Here is a 14881-nt window from a genome sequence, read left to right as displayed (position 1 = left end):
ACCACCACCACCTCTGTGTCCTCGTCACTTGCCCTATCCTTACATCTGCTTTTGTGCGAACGTGTCTGACGAGCTTGTGTGTCTCATAGTCTGCACACACTGTTCTTCTCGTCTCCCTGCGCCACTCTGGGGTTGGTTTTCGAGGCGATCATACTGTACATCTTCATCAGCAGGTGCACATTCTTCGTGCGCACATTGGCCGCCATCGCATACGTACATACCACACCGCCACTCCTCTTTCTGCAGTGCCTCTTCGGCAAACTCTCTGCCAAGTACAGCTCAACACAGCAGCGCCACTCGTGTGGTGCTTGTGCGGACGAAAAATTGTTGTCCCCCCTCCCTCAACACGGCTTGCGCTTCTTCAAAAACTCTTTGCGAAGGACTTTAGTACCCTTTCCCGCTCCCCCACCCTTCGCTATTGAGCAGTTTCACGTAATGACCTTCTCTTTTAGCGTCATCTCGACCACGGGGCAGCGGATCTCCATCTCTGTACTCGGTCCGGATAACACTGTAGGCGACATCAAGGCGAAACTTGAGGAGACGGAAGGCATTCCGCAGAAGATGATCATGCTGGTGCACTCTGGCCGAAAACTGGAAGACAACGCAACCCTGGAGGAATGCAACATACACGCTGGCATCACAATCAATATGGTGCTGGCTCTGCGTGCAGGCCGCTGAGCCTCAGTCACGAAACCGTATTGCCCGCCTTACGGCTGATCGATGGTGGTGCCCTGCAGCGTGGCAAGCCGCGAACAAGCTCCGACGCAAAAGGCGTCGGGCAACCAGTGGGAATACTTATCGACGCGGATTTCGCGTTGCGCCCCTCCGTACTCGACTGCGCATCCTCGTCGCCACGTACTCTGAGCTTTTCCGATTCCCCTGCCATGATGATGGCGACGGTAGGGCAATGGCGTTCTGGGATTTTTGTCTGCTCCCGAGTGGCCGCAAGCAATGCGATACGGGGCTAGGCGGAGAATCACTTTGCTTGTTTCTCCTGTTTCTGTTCGAATCGGAGGACGCACATACGCACTTCATTTGCTGTTTCTGCGTCAACGTCTGTGTGCTCGGCTGCGTGTACTGCAGCAGTGCGCGTTTTCGGGGTTTCGTGGGCCGCCCATCCATTTTTGTTGTCTGTTTTGTTTTAGTTTGCGCGTGCGTGTGTGTGTGTGTGTGTGTGTACGTCCTCGGTGCGTGTATGTGGCTGCGTGTGTCTCTCTCTCTCTCTCTTCCTCTGTGTATGTATGTATGCTGCTGCGATGTTTCCGAGGTGGCAAAGACGACGACCAACGCTGAAGCGATCGTGTGGCACGTGGGTGTGAGGGGAAAGGTGGAAAGGGAGACGGGTATTGTCTTTTTCTTTCCTGCAAAGGGCGGTCCGTGGTGATGCACAAACTGAAAAAAGAAGAACCCGTGGTCATTGTGATGCCCTCAGCCTTCAGACGAACAAGAGCAACAAGAACAAAAAAACAACGGCTGATGAGTAGGTAGGGAGGGGTGAGGGAGGCATTCTGCTCTTCCTCAGTTTGTTTGCCATCGTCGCTCAGACAAGCGTCGCAGCACCCTCCTTTTCTGACACACCGCGCGATATGTTTAGGGCGGCGTCCTACAAAAGAGGGCGGAATGAACATAAAGTGCCCTCGTCGTCTGTTTTTGTTTCTCTCAAGCGTCTCCTTTCGCATTCGCCGAAAATGTGCCTTTTTTGATGGACCGCTGACGTTCTCCGTTTTCCTTCACAAACGAAATCCTCTAGAGTACGGCATAGCACCTGGAGAGCGTCTTCTTTGCCTTTTTTCTTCTCTCTGTCTGGCTGTCTGGTCGCGCGTTTGTGTGCGCATGGGTGACGCCTTGGTTGTTGGCCGTGCTTCAAGTCACACAAGCGAGTGCATGGTGGACGCGCGCCGACACGCTGGCTCCTCGATGCAGGGGTGGTGGTGAGGGGCGCTGCCGCACACACCAAAAAAAAACGAAGGAGAACCGCAGAAGACTGTCGTCCGGTGTCTCATTTGCGAGCTACGGAAGTGTTCTCGTCTACGTTCGCCGGCTTTCCTATCCCGTCACGCAAGAATGTCTCTCTGGCCGTTTCGGACGGGCAACGATGACCGCTTCCAGACGAGCAGCGGCCCGTCTGGCGCTGATGACATCTACGCCACCATGCGCGAGGGGGGCCTGCCGCCGCACAGCTACGGGGTCGAAGTGGACAGCTATTTGGAGTGGCGGTGGCGGCGGGGGTTTCTGCAAAGCGTTTTCCCAGTGACATGCTACGGCGCAGTCGCCGGTTTTTGCGTCGGCTTCCGGCAGTCGCGCATTGAAGGCCGCTACGTTGGTCGATACCGCATTATGTGGCGGTACACCTCGACATTTGCGGCGGTGGGACTTCTGACGAGCGCGTTCCACCACCTCCTCGTCGTGCGCAACCGCTACCACGACAAGTTCTACTACCCCGTAGTGGCCGGCACCGCAGGCGCGGTGGTTCTTTCACTGGCATCGCAGATGGGCACCATAGGGCAGGGCATGTTCGTGGGCGCCTTCCTCGGCATCTTGTACGGGCTGGGCTGCTACGGCGTGACCTACTACCACCGACGACGCCTGCGCGTCTTTTTGCACGAGCAGCGGGTCCGGCAGGTGCCCATTCACAAGGTCTCACCGGAGCTGCAGCCCATGTACCGCGCATTCCTGTACGACAACCGCCCTTTGGAAGAGGAAGACAAAAAGAGCCGCGAGGCCGTCACCCTCTCCCGCTCTGTCGACGACACTCGCCTCGATGCCCACACGTTTATGAGCAACATGACACCGGAGGTGTTTGACTGGGTGAACTTTCCGGACTGGTGGCCGTTGAAGTGGCCCATGCAGACGGAGGAAGAGCAGATGCTGCTGGAGCGTCAGCGGAACGAGGAGATCGAGCGGCGCAAGAACACGTTTCTAGAGACGGAGGATGCTGGACTGTTGAAGCGCAAGAACCGCGCGAAGAGGTATCGTGATCTGTGACGCGCACGAAGGGCAACGGAGGCGGGAGGGGGTGGGGGTGAGAAGCCGCCGCGAAGCTACACGTGCGCTCTCGTGTGCTCAGGGGCGTAAATACGCATACTCGTTGGAGTTGGGCGGTGCGACGTTTATGGGATGTTGTCGCCGTTTGTGTGAGCACCTTGGTTGGTTTTGTTGTAGATTTCTCTTTACTCGCATTCCAAGCTCCTGCACGTGCCCAACCACCCAACCACAGAGACATGAGCACACGTCGACACAGGGCCGAAACGGAAAAAAGATGAGGGAGGCGTGAAACGGCGTACTCGGGGTGAGCAGGCGTGTCTCTCTTCGAAGTCGCCATCGGTGTGTTGATGGAGACGTGTAGGACGCGGCCGTGCGGTGCTCGATGCGTACGGAGGAGGGCGAACCGACGACCTTTTTTCCCCATCTTTCAGAATCAGCGTGCATGCGAGAATGCGATGACGAATGCGTCTCGACGTACTCGCGGCTGCACGCTCACTTGACGAACACCGACTGCTTCATGCTCCTCTCTCTCCGTCCTCCCTCACTCTTCCAAACACACACACACACACACATGAACAAACACACACCACTCACCTCTTCTCATGCGTTTCGTGAAAACACGCCGACGTTTTCTAAGGGCAATCAACTTTTTACCCTCGTCCCTTTCTCTCTCTGCCTCCCCGCTCCCTCCCAGAAAACACATCCCAGCGACAGACAACACGAGGAGGAGGAGAAAAGGCGTGCGCGCCGTCTGCACGTGCTCACACCCAGTACCCCCCAACACACACAAACACGCATACCTTATGCCACTTTCTCCCTCTTCAGCTGCCGAATTCATCTGCAGGAGGTAATTGCGTTTCTTGATTTTTCTCTTCGCAGGCTGTCTATCTATCCCTCCGTCGCACTTCTTCCGTACGCACGCTCCATCTGCGTGGAACGACGTTTTTCGGAACTGCGTCTTCCTTTCGCCGTAAGCGTCCTTAAACGAAGGAAGCCGCTCACTGTACCGCGGCGAGGCGCTCCGCGCACACGTGATCACAAAAACCGCAGAAGTGACGCTTACAACGCTGCACGTGCGCCACCACCGGCTGAGAAGCTGAGTGTTGCTTTCCTTCGGAGAGGGAAGAGCGGTGAGAAAGGTAAGCGCATGCATGTCGTTCGACACTTGGCGACGTCTCTCTTAACACCAAGAGTGTCGTTCGCAGACAGCAGGAGCACGAGCGGACTCTTCTCTGCGTGCCTCCTGGACTGTCGGCATCTGCGGTGCCTGTCTTTCTCATTTTTTTCGAGCCGCAACGGGGTGCTGTCGTGGCGCTCATTGAGGACACTTATTTATTGTTCGTGTGTGTGTGTGTATCCTGTTGTCGGCGTTTTTTTTGGTCCGTCAACGCCGCGGCAGCATTGGTAGAGAAGCCTTAGTGCTTGAACATCGATATTTAGGTGAAGGTGAGGGTCTCCTGTTGCTCTGGTCGCCAGGTGTGCCGCGGTGGTGCGGTTGGAATGCATGGAATGAACGGCAAGCGGAACTTTCGCGCGTTGATTCAAAACGTGGGAGTTCACAAGGTGAAGAATTCACCAAAGCGACGCATTCAAAATGTGGCGCAAGATGCGTGGCGATCCCGTGGCAAGAGCGATGCAGTGACGGCGCCTAAATTAGATGCGGCGGGCACCAGCCCCACGCCTGGGAGGTCCGATGCGGCGGAGACTTCCATTCTCTCACTCGGCTGGCGGCCCCCTTTCATGGCCGCTGGCGCACCATCACGTGTCTCCAGAGGACTCTCCCTTTTCGAGCGCCTCCAGCAGCGTCGTGTGCAGCTGCACACCTCGGCGAATATAAAGAAAAAGGTGCGCGAGGCCTTTTTGTCGGCGGTCGTCGCCTACGAGCAGCTCCTGGCGGCTGCGACGAAGGCGCTCGAGCCGTCGTCACAGTTCCTACCCCTCTCGGCGTCGACGGCATCGCCCCCTTCCCAGCCGTCGCCTGAGGCGTCCGGCAGCGCCGATGCTGGTGGCACGGCGGCCTTCTACCTGGACAAGATGCAGCACACCTTTAAGGAGGCAAAGCGGTACTACAACAGCACTCCCTTTGATCAGCGCTGGGATGACATCCTCAGCTCCCTCGCGGTGCTTGGTCGCATGTCGCACGGTAATGTCGTCGTCCCGTTTCACGACAGCGCAACGGCCTTCGAGAGCATGTGGGCCGCTGTCAAGGAAGCCAAAGAGCGGGTGCACTGGCAGACCTACATTTGCAAGGACGACTTCATTGGTCAAGGAACGGTACGTCGGCTCGTGCAGGCTCGCCAGCGCGGCTGCGACACGGAGCTCCTGTACGACTGCGGTGGCAACATCTCGGGGCGGGCGCGGCTGACAGAGGAGCTGAAGCAGTGCGGCGCCAAGGTGATTCCGTACTGTCCCTTCTTCCGCAGTGTCGCCACGTACTTTATCAAAGGCCTAGACTGGAAGCGTAGTCCTGGTCTCCGCAATCATCGCAAAATTTTGCTGGTGGACGCGAGTCAGGGCTTCTGCGGCGGACTGAACATCGGCAATGAGTACTGCGGCAAGGAAGCAGGCGGCACCGGCAAGTTCCGCGACACGCACTGCAGCGTCATCGGCCCAGCGGCGGCACACCTTGCAGAAGTATACCGAGACACGAAGCAGCCGCACCCTTGGAAGTACGGCTGGCGACGCTGGAGGCAGATAGCCTCCCAGCAAATCACGCGTCGCGTGAAGCAAGGGCGGATGCGCATGGAGCGCAACGAGCTATACCGTGCCTTTCAGGAGGAGCGTGGCCGAAGCGGTTGCCGCTTGCAGGACGTACCGTCGGCCTCGATGAAGGTCATGCGCGGGCGATGGAACAAACAGACGAATCAGCTGCTGACGCTGATGCGGTGGAGCCGCTCAGGGCTTTCGAGCGAGACCCTTCTTGACCGAGAGGCGACGCGTCACACACAAGGGCAAGAAAGCGTGCGCGCAGGCGGAAAGGAGGTAACTTTGAGAGAAGGGGCAGCGGTCAGCTGCGCTGCTTTGGCTGAATCGGGCGTCAAGGTCACCAACCACGTACCTGGGTCCTTCGTCGTCAAGGACGCCAACGACAGCACAGCCACATCTGCCTTTCCGCCACCGTCTGAGTTCTCAGCTTCGGCTGCTGGCACGCGTGCAAGGGCCCCGCTGGCCACGCCCGCTGCAGCGCCAAGCAGCGGCGGCAAGCTGAACAGTGCGCGCAATTCCGCAATGCGCCGCAAACTGCTGGCCGCGCGACGCGAGGCACTCTCAAGGGCGACCGACCTGCCGCACAAACGCGCCTACACAGATATGCTGCGGCGGATACCGATTCTCGACACGGAGCCGGTCCCGGAGGCACAGATGTATCTCCGACACCGTGAGCCCATGACACAAGTGCTCTCCTGCAACCCTCGCTACCGCGACTACTCTATTCAGTACGCCTTTTGGCAGGTCACGCGCAAGTGTCACCGCCGCATCTGGATCACAACGCCCTACTACCTCCCAACACGAAAGTTGTTCAGCGCCCTTGTTCAGGCCGCGCGTCGTGGCGTCGATGTGCGCCTGCTTGCCGGCAGCAACCAGACAACGGACCCGTGGTTCATGTGGCACGCGTCGAACTACATCACTGAGCGACTCCTCAGGGCTGGCGTGAAGATCTACGAGTTTCAAGGCCAGCAGATCATGCATGCCAAGACAGTGGTTGTGGATAGCGTGTGGTGCTCGATCGGAAGCTACAACTGGGACCTCATGAGCAACCGGAATCTAGAGGTATGTCTATGTCACCTCGATCTTGAAGTAGCCCACTCGATGGAGACGCAATTCCTACGGGATCTCGCGCAGAGCGTGGAGGTGCGCCTTGAAGACCACAAGCAACGGTCGCTGTGGCTCCGCTTCACGTCGTGGCTCTTCTACAACTTTGTCTTTCTGCTCGACCGTATCACCTTCCGCTCCTTCGCCAACGAGGACATCGTCGACGCGCCGGGGTCGCCATGCGACTGACGCAGCCGCGATGGATTCGGACCCCGTCCTCCTTGGTGCTCGATGATCGCACTCTGTGTCCGCTCCTTCACAATACCTTCATGACGCTGGCCACACCGCGCCGTGGGATCCCAGCGTCCAGTGTGCCGATCATGGACAGCAGGCAAAGAGCCTGCCGCACGCCCTCGGGCACGGTTGCCGACCCTTGGTGTCCGCGGGCACGGTCACGCCGGTGCCGGCCCACCGCGAGTTGTGCCGGCGATTCAACGGGTATACGTGCCCTACCTCCTGTTTTCTGATTTGGCAAGCGAGGCGCTGATGCAGGGCACAGCCCGTGGCTCCGCCAGTGCCGGACGCAGTGCAGCTGCAGTGGGCGCAGCGACGCACAGCGCTGTTGGCTGGCCGGCGCCCGTCACGAAGCGTCGGTACACGGGCCTGCATTCTGCAAGACGCGCAGTTCACCCCCACGGGGCCCACAGGGCACCAGGCGCACCAGCCTCTCAGCATCCCGGTGCAGCAAGAGAGAGGAGGCACGGCGCTGGCGACTGCGTGCTCACACAGCACGGCACGGGCACACACCTGCACGCCCTCCCCCTCCTCCCAACGACAACGGCGAAGCAGCGGCGTGGCGGCTGTGCTGCCGCGTCCCTGCTGGGACGCATACACACCACCTCGGGCTGCACACCTGAGAGCAACACCACCGCACGGCACACCGCCGACGCCGCCACGCAGACGCACACCTGCCAGGTGTCCCGCAAGCCCACAGCAGAATGCGCGACTGCGGCCAACGGCACCCACACGAAGACGGGCCCTCCTGGCGACGCCGCCTGCGCAGCGCTCCGCACGCAGAGAGCTGCCGCGCTTGGAAGCAGCTCTGCAGACGCTGCCCAGCGCGCCGCCCTCTGGAAGGTGGTGCGCCGGACACTGGAGCACGCTATGCAGGTGGATTGAGCATTGCCCAGAACACGGCGCCCGCCCGCCCGACGAAGCACACCCTGTTGCACGCTGTGACCTTGCACGCAGTCACCTTGACACACACGTCTCGCACGCGCCGCCCCAGCCGGGTGCCTGGCGCTGCCCCAGCCGGGTGCCTGGCGCTGCCCCCACCACACCCTCTGTGCCCCCACAGAACGGCAGGCTGTGAGCTCCCCGTGTGCGCACGCGCGTGCGTGTCGGCGGGGACCCCTCGGGCCCACACGCACAGCAGCGGCCGGCCCCCGTCGCGGCAACATGCGGGCAGGCCGTCCAGGCACGCACCCCGCGCCCCGCGACATCGCCGGAGGCGGCAGATCACCACCGCAAGCACTCCGGCAACAACGCCGTCCTCGAACACGGCGCTCACTCCACAAAAGCGCGAGCGCCTGTCATGCACAGCTGGCATGCCGTATCGCATCCGCGCATCGCATGCAGAGGGGCGAGGCGCGAAGAGACCCCACAGTGCATGTGTGCGAGACATGCCGAGTCCGCTCCAGCCGACCGAACGGGCTCGTGAGGCGCAGGTGCCGGAAGCATCACCAGTGCAGCGCGCACTACACCATCCGGCCATCCGGAGTCCACTGTGGGGGCTGGTGGTGATGGTGGTCGTGGTGGGTGAGGGTCGCCACGCCGTGTGCGAGACAGGATGCAGCGGCCTTCAGGAGACAGAGGGGGAGAAGCACGGCGTGGAGGCAGACGCTGCGGGGTCTCACAGGACCCTGACCTGAGGCTAGGCAACGTGCTCCCTCGGCTCGTGCGGCATGCGCGCAGGCCACCAACCGCATGCTACCCCTGCCCCACCCTTTGACAGACGCCACCGCCCTCGAGTAACGACCGTGAGGGCGGTCCCGCTTACTTCGGGCCGCATGGCGCGGCCCGGCTAGTGTGGCGCCGATGGCGCAGGCATGCCTGCGAGGGGGGAGGGACAGGGAGGGGCAGGCTGAACCCGTTGTAGATGCGTGGCCGGATGCAGCGGCCGGACGGCTCGTCCTCGAGGACGCGGATGTGGCTGCCGTGCGACAGGGGGTGGGTGAGGGGTGGTTGTGTGTGTGTGTACGTATGTATCGGGGTACGAGTTCGTGGTGGTCGTGTGCTATCAGTGAAAGTGGAGTAGGAGAGTGTTGTGATGCTCTTGAGGTATTTTCATAATCCCGTGTGCCGACTGCGAATCTCGTTTTTGTGTGTGTGTGTGTGCTTACGTGCCGTATAGGCGGCCTTTGCTTTGGTGTGTGTGTGTTTTTGGTGGCCGGTTGACGAAGGGAAAGGATCGGAGTGGACGGTACGTTTTCGACCGGAAAAGAAAAACGGTGCCGTGCTCTTCTGGCACGCACACACGCACATGCACACACGGCGAATATCGTTTGTGGTAGCGCGAAGCATTTTTGGCTGACTGCTGTGCGCGTTTTCCGGCTTTTTTTGTTGTTGTTTTGCCTCTTGGGGAGTGGTGCATAGCAACTCTGCTTCTTCCCCCTCCCTCCCCTCCCCCTTCCTCTAGTGTTTGCTTTCGCTTGTCCCTCACACCGAATTTTGTTTGCTTTTTCGCTCATGCGGTTGTCTGTTTCACTGGTGTCGGTGTATCGCAGGCTCTTATTCGAACGTTTGGGCGAGTGGCGGGTTTTGGTGGTGGTGGTGGTGGTGGTGGGGAGTTGGAACCCGTGTTTTCACAGTCGCTGCGGCCGTCAGGTTGCTCGTAACGAATACAGGTAATTGTTTGAGTGTATCCGCTCTTTTGCCGCGCCCATGTCGCTTGCATGTGGTCTTGCCGTGAAGCAGCCGCCGCAAATGCTGTCGTGGAAAGGGGAAGTAAAGTAACAGCGCCCGCCGCTGCGAGTCGCGGAAACAGTACTCAGGCTTCTGTACTGGGCTTTTGTGTTTCACAGTCCAGATGAGGCCGAGCTTCCCTCGTTCTCCGCTACTCTCAACTCTCACTGCGCCCGAAGCGAACTCGTCGCGTTTGATTTGGCGGTCCATCCGCGGTGGTGATAAGAAACGGCGGGGTGATCAAACAGCAAGAGGAACAGTATCTTTGGTGTCGTAGCGATCAAACTGGCATCTGTGTCACTAGCGCTCAAGCTTCGACGCTCCTTCAGCGCCCGTTTGCATGGTCCCCTCCACTCACTTGCCTCCTCCTTCTGTCACGCTGTCGTGTGTTCTGTTCGCCTCACTGCCGAGACTCACAGGAAAAGGCACAAGGCCGACAGCATTTTCTGGTGCGCGATATCATTCACCCTTTGTGCACGCACGAAATGCGTCGGTGTCTGGACGTTTCTGTTCTCTCCAAGCACCATCGACAGAGGACAGCTCAGCCTCGTGCCCGTATCGCGGCTGTCTTTGTTTCGCTTCGGTGGCAGTCGAACGGCGGGAGTGGTGCATGCAGCACTAGTTATGGCACTGCTCGTCAGCCGGCGAATGCTTCACAGCGAGAACCGGCAGAGACGGCAGCGAGTGCGGAGAGCGGGGCCACGGAGACTGTCATTCCCGATCACATGGTTGTGAACTGGAGCGGCGGCTCTTCTTACTACTTCTCTGAGGAAGAAAATGCCCGTCTTTCCCGGCTACACACGCCGCTAACTTCAGATCGAGAGTCTGGTGGCGCTCATGGTGCATTTTCCATCACACGCCCGAATTCCACCAGCACGGACGGGAAAGGAAAGAACGACGCAGCGGCGCCAGCGTCACGGGCAGTGATTCACGGCGTCGCGCGCAGCTTCTCCATTGATCTCACCGTCCCCCCTCTACGCCGTGAAGAGGTGGAGCGGTGGAAGCTCGACGGGCACATGTTTCGCAAGTGCATCAACGCGAGAAAGCCGCTCGCGCATGGGTCACAAAGGATTTATCAGCTGCTGCCCTCAACAGCCATGGTGACGTACCTCGGACCCGATATGCGCAAGATCGATCAGGTGCATCGCCAGAAAGGCTACTTTACCCCCTCTGAGGTGGCTGAGGTGTTCATTCCCCTGGTCCCAACTTTTCCGGTGGAGAGTCGGCATGTTATGACGACGGTGCCGCCGGAGATCTTGAAGCAGATCGAAAAGGTTGCAGGCTCGACCTCCACACTGGCGCAGGTGGTGTTTGAGCACTACCCGATGCTCTTTCACTATACGCCAAATCGCTACCGACCGGCGGTCGTGCAGCTGAACTCGGAGTTCTGGTTTGTGCGCCAGCATCCAGGGTACGGAAAGGCAGATCGCGCCTTATCGCAGTTCAGATCTCACGCATTAATGGACTTTGATGCGCCCGACACTGCCGATGGCGCGTCCGGCGTGGAGCCGCTGTATGCGGCCTCGGAAAAGGCTGCCGCCGAGGTGGCTCCCTCACTGCGTGGGCGAGCGAATAGTACTTCGCAGCGGAAGCCGTGGAGTGTCGAAATGCTTGCCGTTCTCGTCCGCAACCTTCCGCGTGTGCCGACGCCAGAGTGCTCGTCACAAGATGTGACGAGCAACAAAATGCTTTCACCGAGCGACGGCAAGCCGCTCGTGCGGGAGCGCTACCGACCGCTGAACCTCGTCCAATGGATCAACGGCTTCCCTCCTGACGACCTCGCGTTTGTGACGAAAGCACGCGAAGGCTCTGTAGTGCAGCTCATTACGCAGTACGTACACGTATTTCAGCTGATGAGTCTGAAGAAGGGCGACCACAACCTGTTTGTTGAAGGGCACGTGCTTCTTTCAGGGGGAGCCGGCAGCAAATGGAAAGCAGATGTGGTAGACCTGCCGGCCTCCGCTGCATCCGCCATGGCAGACATCAAAAACAGTGACGAGGCTTCTCTGGCGCGTGAAGCAGGTGAGGAGGAAGTCACGATGGCCGGTTGGTGGTCTGTCGACAATGCTGACGCTATCAAGGACTCTGGCATCGCTGTGCATACTCCCAAGTCGACTGCGGTGGGCAACGCCAAGTTCACCCTCGACGGCCGAGAGAGGGCGTTCAAGCAAGCGGTGACGGAGGAGCTGATTGGATTGGATGGCCTTGTTGAGGATGGTGGAGGCGGTGCTACCGAGCTGGACTCCGAGCGCGATGTCATGGCCTTTGGTGAAGACGCTGATGAGGCGGGGGCCATCGCGTTAGGTGAGGACGACGACGCGGAGGTGGATCACCACGGAGGCAATGCGGGCGATATCTGCCGAGGTGGCAGGGGCAACCACGACCCGGGCTCACCGTCTTCGCCGCACGAGAAGTACTCGCGATCGCAGCGGGCACCTCCGAGAGGTGCATCGATGGATGCTGTAACCGCATTTGGCTTGCCCCTTGAAGAAATCTACATTCGGCGCCTTCCCCCAGATGTGGCGCCTCGCAGTCTCAGTGACTTGGACGAAACCACGTCGCCCGATCCAGATCTGCTCTCGCTCGCTGCAAGCTTCCTCGCCTCGCCGCCTTCGCTGCAGTCGCCCACTGCTGACTGCTTTTTCCGTCGTTGCCGGCGGAAACGGTGGCGGGTGGTGAACGCGGTAGATGAGGTATGGCGTTGGGTTGCAGTGGAGCGTTTGTATGCGGGCTTCACAGCGGAGCAGCGAAGCCACCTCCGTGAGCGTTACCGAGGACTGGTTGGTTTTCTGCGCTACCACGGCAAAGTGTTTGAGCTTAGCGGGGATCTTATGTACGTCATCGCGCATGACCCGGCGGGCACCGTGGCACCTATTCCACCCATGGAACGTGCATTCCGCTATGCTAATCGTGTGGTTCTGCCAGAGGACTTCGATGACAATCCAGACCGCTCGGCCTCCCTTCTCGGCGAGGCCGAGCGCAGGAAGTTCGTGCGAGTCCTCGGAGAAGGTGCGATTCCGAGCTTCCGGCGTCACCTGCTGCTTCTGGATCCTGATAATCCGCTCATGCAGCACGAGGTACTCTATGACGAGATCGCCAACCTTCTGCCGGACCACCCTGTGCCCTACATAGAGATGATGGCGAAGCTACCGCCGGTGATGCGTGCAGCTCTTCCGCATGCACTCAACTTGGCTGCCAGCAAGCGCATCGATGTGTACGTTGAGAGGGGCAGAACAATGGTTCGAAAAAAGACGGCGGCCCAGCCAGGCGCAGCACCGGCGGCGTCGCGGCCACAGACGAGTGTGGAGGAGGCCATTGCTGAACTACTTCAACTGCCCATTGGTAAAGACGGCATTTCGATCAAGGCACTTGTCGGTATGCACTTATCCGTGCCTGCCGCCAATACCTTGTCGGACCACTTCGGCTCCGTCGCACGCGCGGTGCGCATGCTGCCGCAGTATTTCGAAGTCTGGGAAGATGACAGCGTTGCGCGTAAGAGGATAGTGATGGTGCGCCTGCGTCATTGATCGCCGCTCTCCCGACCCTTTCCCCTCTTTCCCTTCTCACACGCGTTATGCAAGGAGGAGCTCGAGCGCGTGTGCGCCTTTCTTCACAAAACCGTCTGTATGCGTCTGTTCGCGCATGCTTGTGCGTCTCTCCTTCTCTGCCCCCGCCCCCCCCCCCCTCACCCTCTTCTCTTTGTCTCTCTCGACGACTCCATGTATTTGTTGTGGTGTTGGTCGTCTCTGGCTGTCGCCGAGGTTTGTCTGCTGCGGCGGAGTGTCCGTGTGCTCTTTCTTGTTTGTTTGCGGGCCGTTTCGCCTCACTCAGCTTCCCCGTGCGGGCGGTCTTCATGGCGATGGCCCGCAAGCACGCCGAAGACAGCTGAAACAACGGGAAAAAAGTATGCGTGCGTGTGTGTGAGAAGAGAGGATGAGCGGAGGGACGAAACGAAAGTTGGAGGTGTAGGGCGCTCTCGGTTGGCTCGATTCGGGCGCGGTTCTCCCTCGTTGAGTTGTCTGCGTGAGTTGCCCTCGTCTCTTTGTCTTCCGAATTCTTTTCGTGCTGTTCTCGCGCCGCGGTGGATTGGGCCCCACAGATGCAGACAAGAATAATAGGCGCAATGGTAAAGAAGGAGGACGAAGAGGATTCGCCGTAGCCCTGCTAGGCTGGACATCCTCTCTCGGGGAGGCAGAAGATGCAGTCGATGGAGAGGACGGATGCCCACAAGATGTGCGACCCACCCGCTATCGCCTACTTGTGCGAAAGTTAAGGCGGAGGGAGAGTCGCTAGCAAAGGCATGTCGAAACGACGTTCGCGAAAGGCGAGGAAAGGTGATAAGCAACACATCGGTGCCATATCTTCTCGGTGCCTGCGCTTCTCTCAGCTGGCTCCAAGCCACGTCGGACTCTCCGTGTCATGTGGTAATGCAGCACAGCGTAGCTCCTTTCACGCTTGCGGGCTTGAGTGCGTTGCGGTGAGGCGAAGCAGCGGAGGGAAAGGCATGTCGAGGGACTCGACATGTTTTTCTGCGAGTTATCGCTGCACCTGCCCAGCCCACCGCGCGTTCTTCTTCGGCTTTTCCACAAACACGCTCTCTCTATTTGTCGCTGTGTTTTGCACTGCGGCCTTGATCCCGGGTACTCGCGTTTTCGTTGCTGCTGTCGTCGCTGCGTTCCGCTTCCTTCGACGTGGGGATGGGCGCCTGCTCCTATACGCTGACCTGACGATGTGCGTACAAGCACATCTCCCTGGGTGCTGTCGCTGCTAGGAAAGTGGTTGTAGGACTGCGTATTTGTCCCCATAGCTTTACCCTGTGTAGCTCCACCTCTTCTCACCTAGCTGCGCTCTCGCACCTGTGCATGTTGAGTTTCTGTCATCGCCCACCCACCCCTCCCCCCCCTCCTGCCCCGCTTTTTTCTCTATTCAGCGTCTCTTTTCAAAGACGTTGCGTGGGAGGCAACTGTACTCACCCCCGCTACCGCCTCGTTCACCATAGCGAAAGAAGTCATACACCGTCTCTGGCGACCACACAGAAAGAAAGCGTTCCACGCACACGGACTCGACCGTAGGTGCGAACGAGGACTCGATTGGTTAACTGCCTTGAACTTTAGCTGCTTCTTAGATACCTTTCCCATATATATAGCTCGTATTGGTGACTGCATCCGTTGCAGGTTGCTAA

General features: G+C 59.3%; 4 protein-coding genes across 4 annotated transcripts; all 4 read left to right on the top strand.

Annotated features, from left to right (window-relative positions):
• Positions 1-435: 435 nt before the first annotated feature.
• Positions 436-678, top strand: LMJF_34_2125 (ubiquitin-like protein; the record flags this gene model as incomplete). The annotated part of the gene is made up of 1 exon (XM_001686258.1): positions 436-678. One exon carries the CDS (start codon positions 436-438, stop codon positions 676-678), a length of 243 nt encoding a protein of 80 aa, XP_001686310.1.
• Positions 679-2064: 1386 nt separating this feature from the next.
• Positions 2065-2985, top strand: LMJF_34_2120 (conserved hypothetical protein; the record flags this gene model as incomplete). The annotated part of the gene is made up of 1 exon (XM_001686257.1): positions 2065-2985. One exon carries the CDS (start codon positions 2065-2067, stop codon positions 2983-2985), a length of 921 nt encoding a protein of 306 aa, XP_001686309.1.
• Positions 2986-4725: 1740 nt separating this feature from the next.
• Positions 4726-6984, top strand: LMJF_34_2110 (putative cardiolipin synthetase; the record flags this gene model as incomplete). The annotated part of the gene is made up of 1 exon (XM_001686256.1): positions 4726-6984. The coding sequence occupies one exon, from the start codon at positions 4726-4728 to the stop codon at positions 6982-6984; it is 2259 nt and encodes a 752-aa protein (XP_001686308.1).
• Positions 6985-10715: 3731 nt separating this feature from the next.
• LMJF_34_2100 (conserved hypothetical protein) lies at positions 10716-13226 on the top strand (the record flags this gene model as incomplete). The annotated part of the gene is made up of 1 exon (XM_001686255.2): positions 10716-13226. One exon carries the CDS (start codon positions 10716-10718, stop codon positions 13224-13226), a length of 2511 nt encoding a protein of 836 aa, XP_001686307.2.
• Positions 13227-14881: the final 1655 nt, after the last annotated feature.

The sequence above is a fragment of the Leishmania major genome, chromosome 34 (genome assembly GCF_000002725.2).
Source record: "Leishmania major strain Friedlin complete genome, chromosome 34".
NCBI classification, from domain to species: Eukaryota; Euglenozoa; class Kinetoplastea; order Trypanosomatida; family Trypanosomatidae; genus Leishmania; species Leishmania major.
The sequence above is the reverse complement of the archived record's forward strand: the minus strand, read 5'-3'. Positions and strand labels throughout refer to the sequence as shown.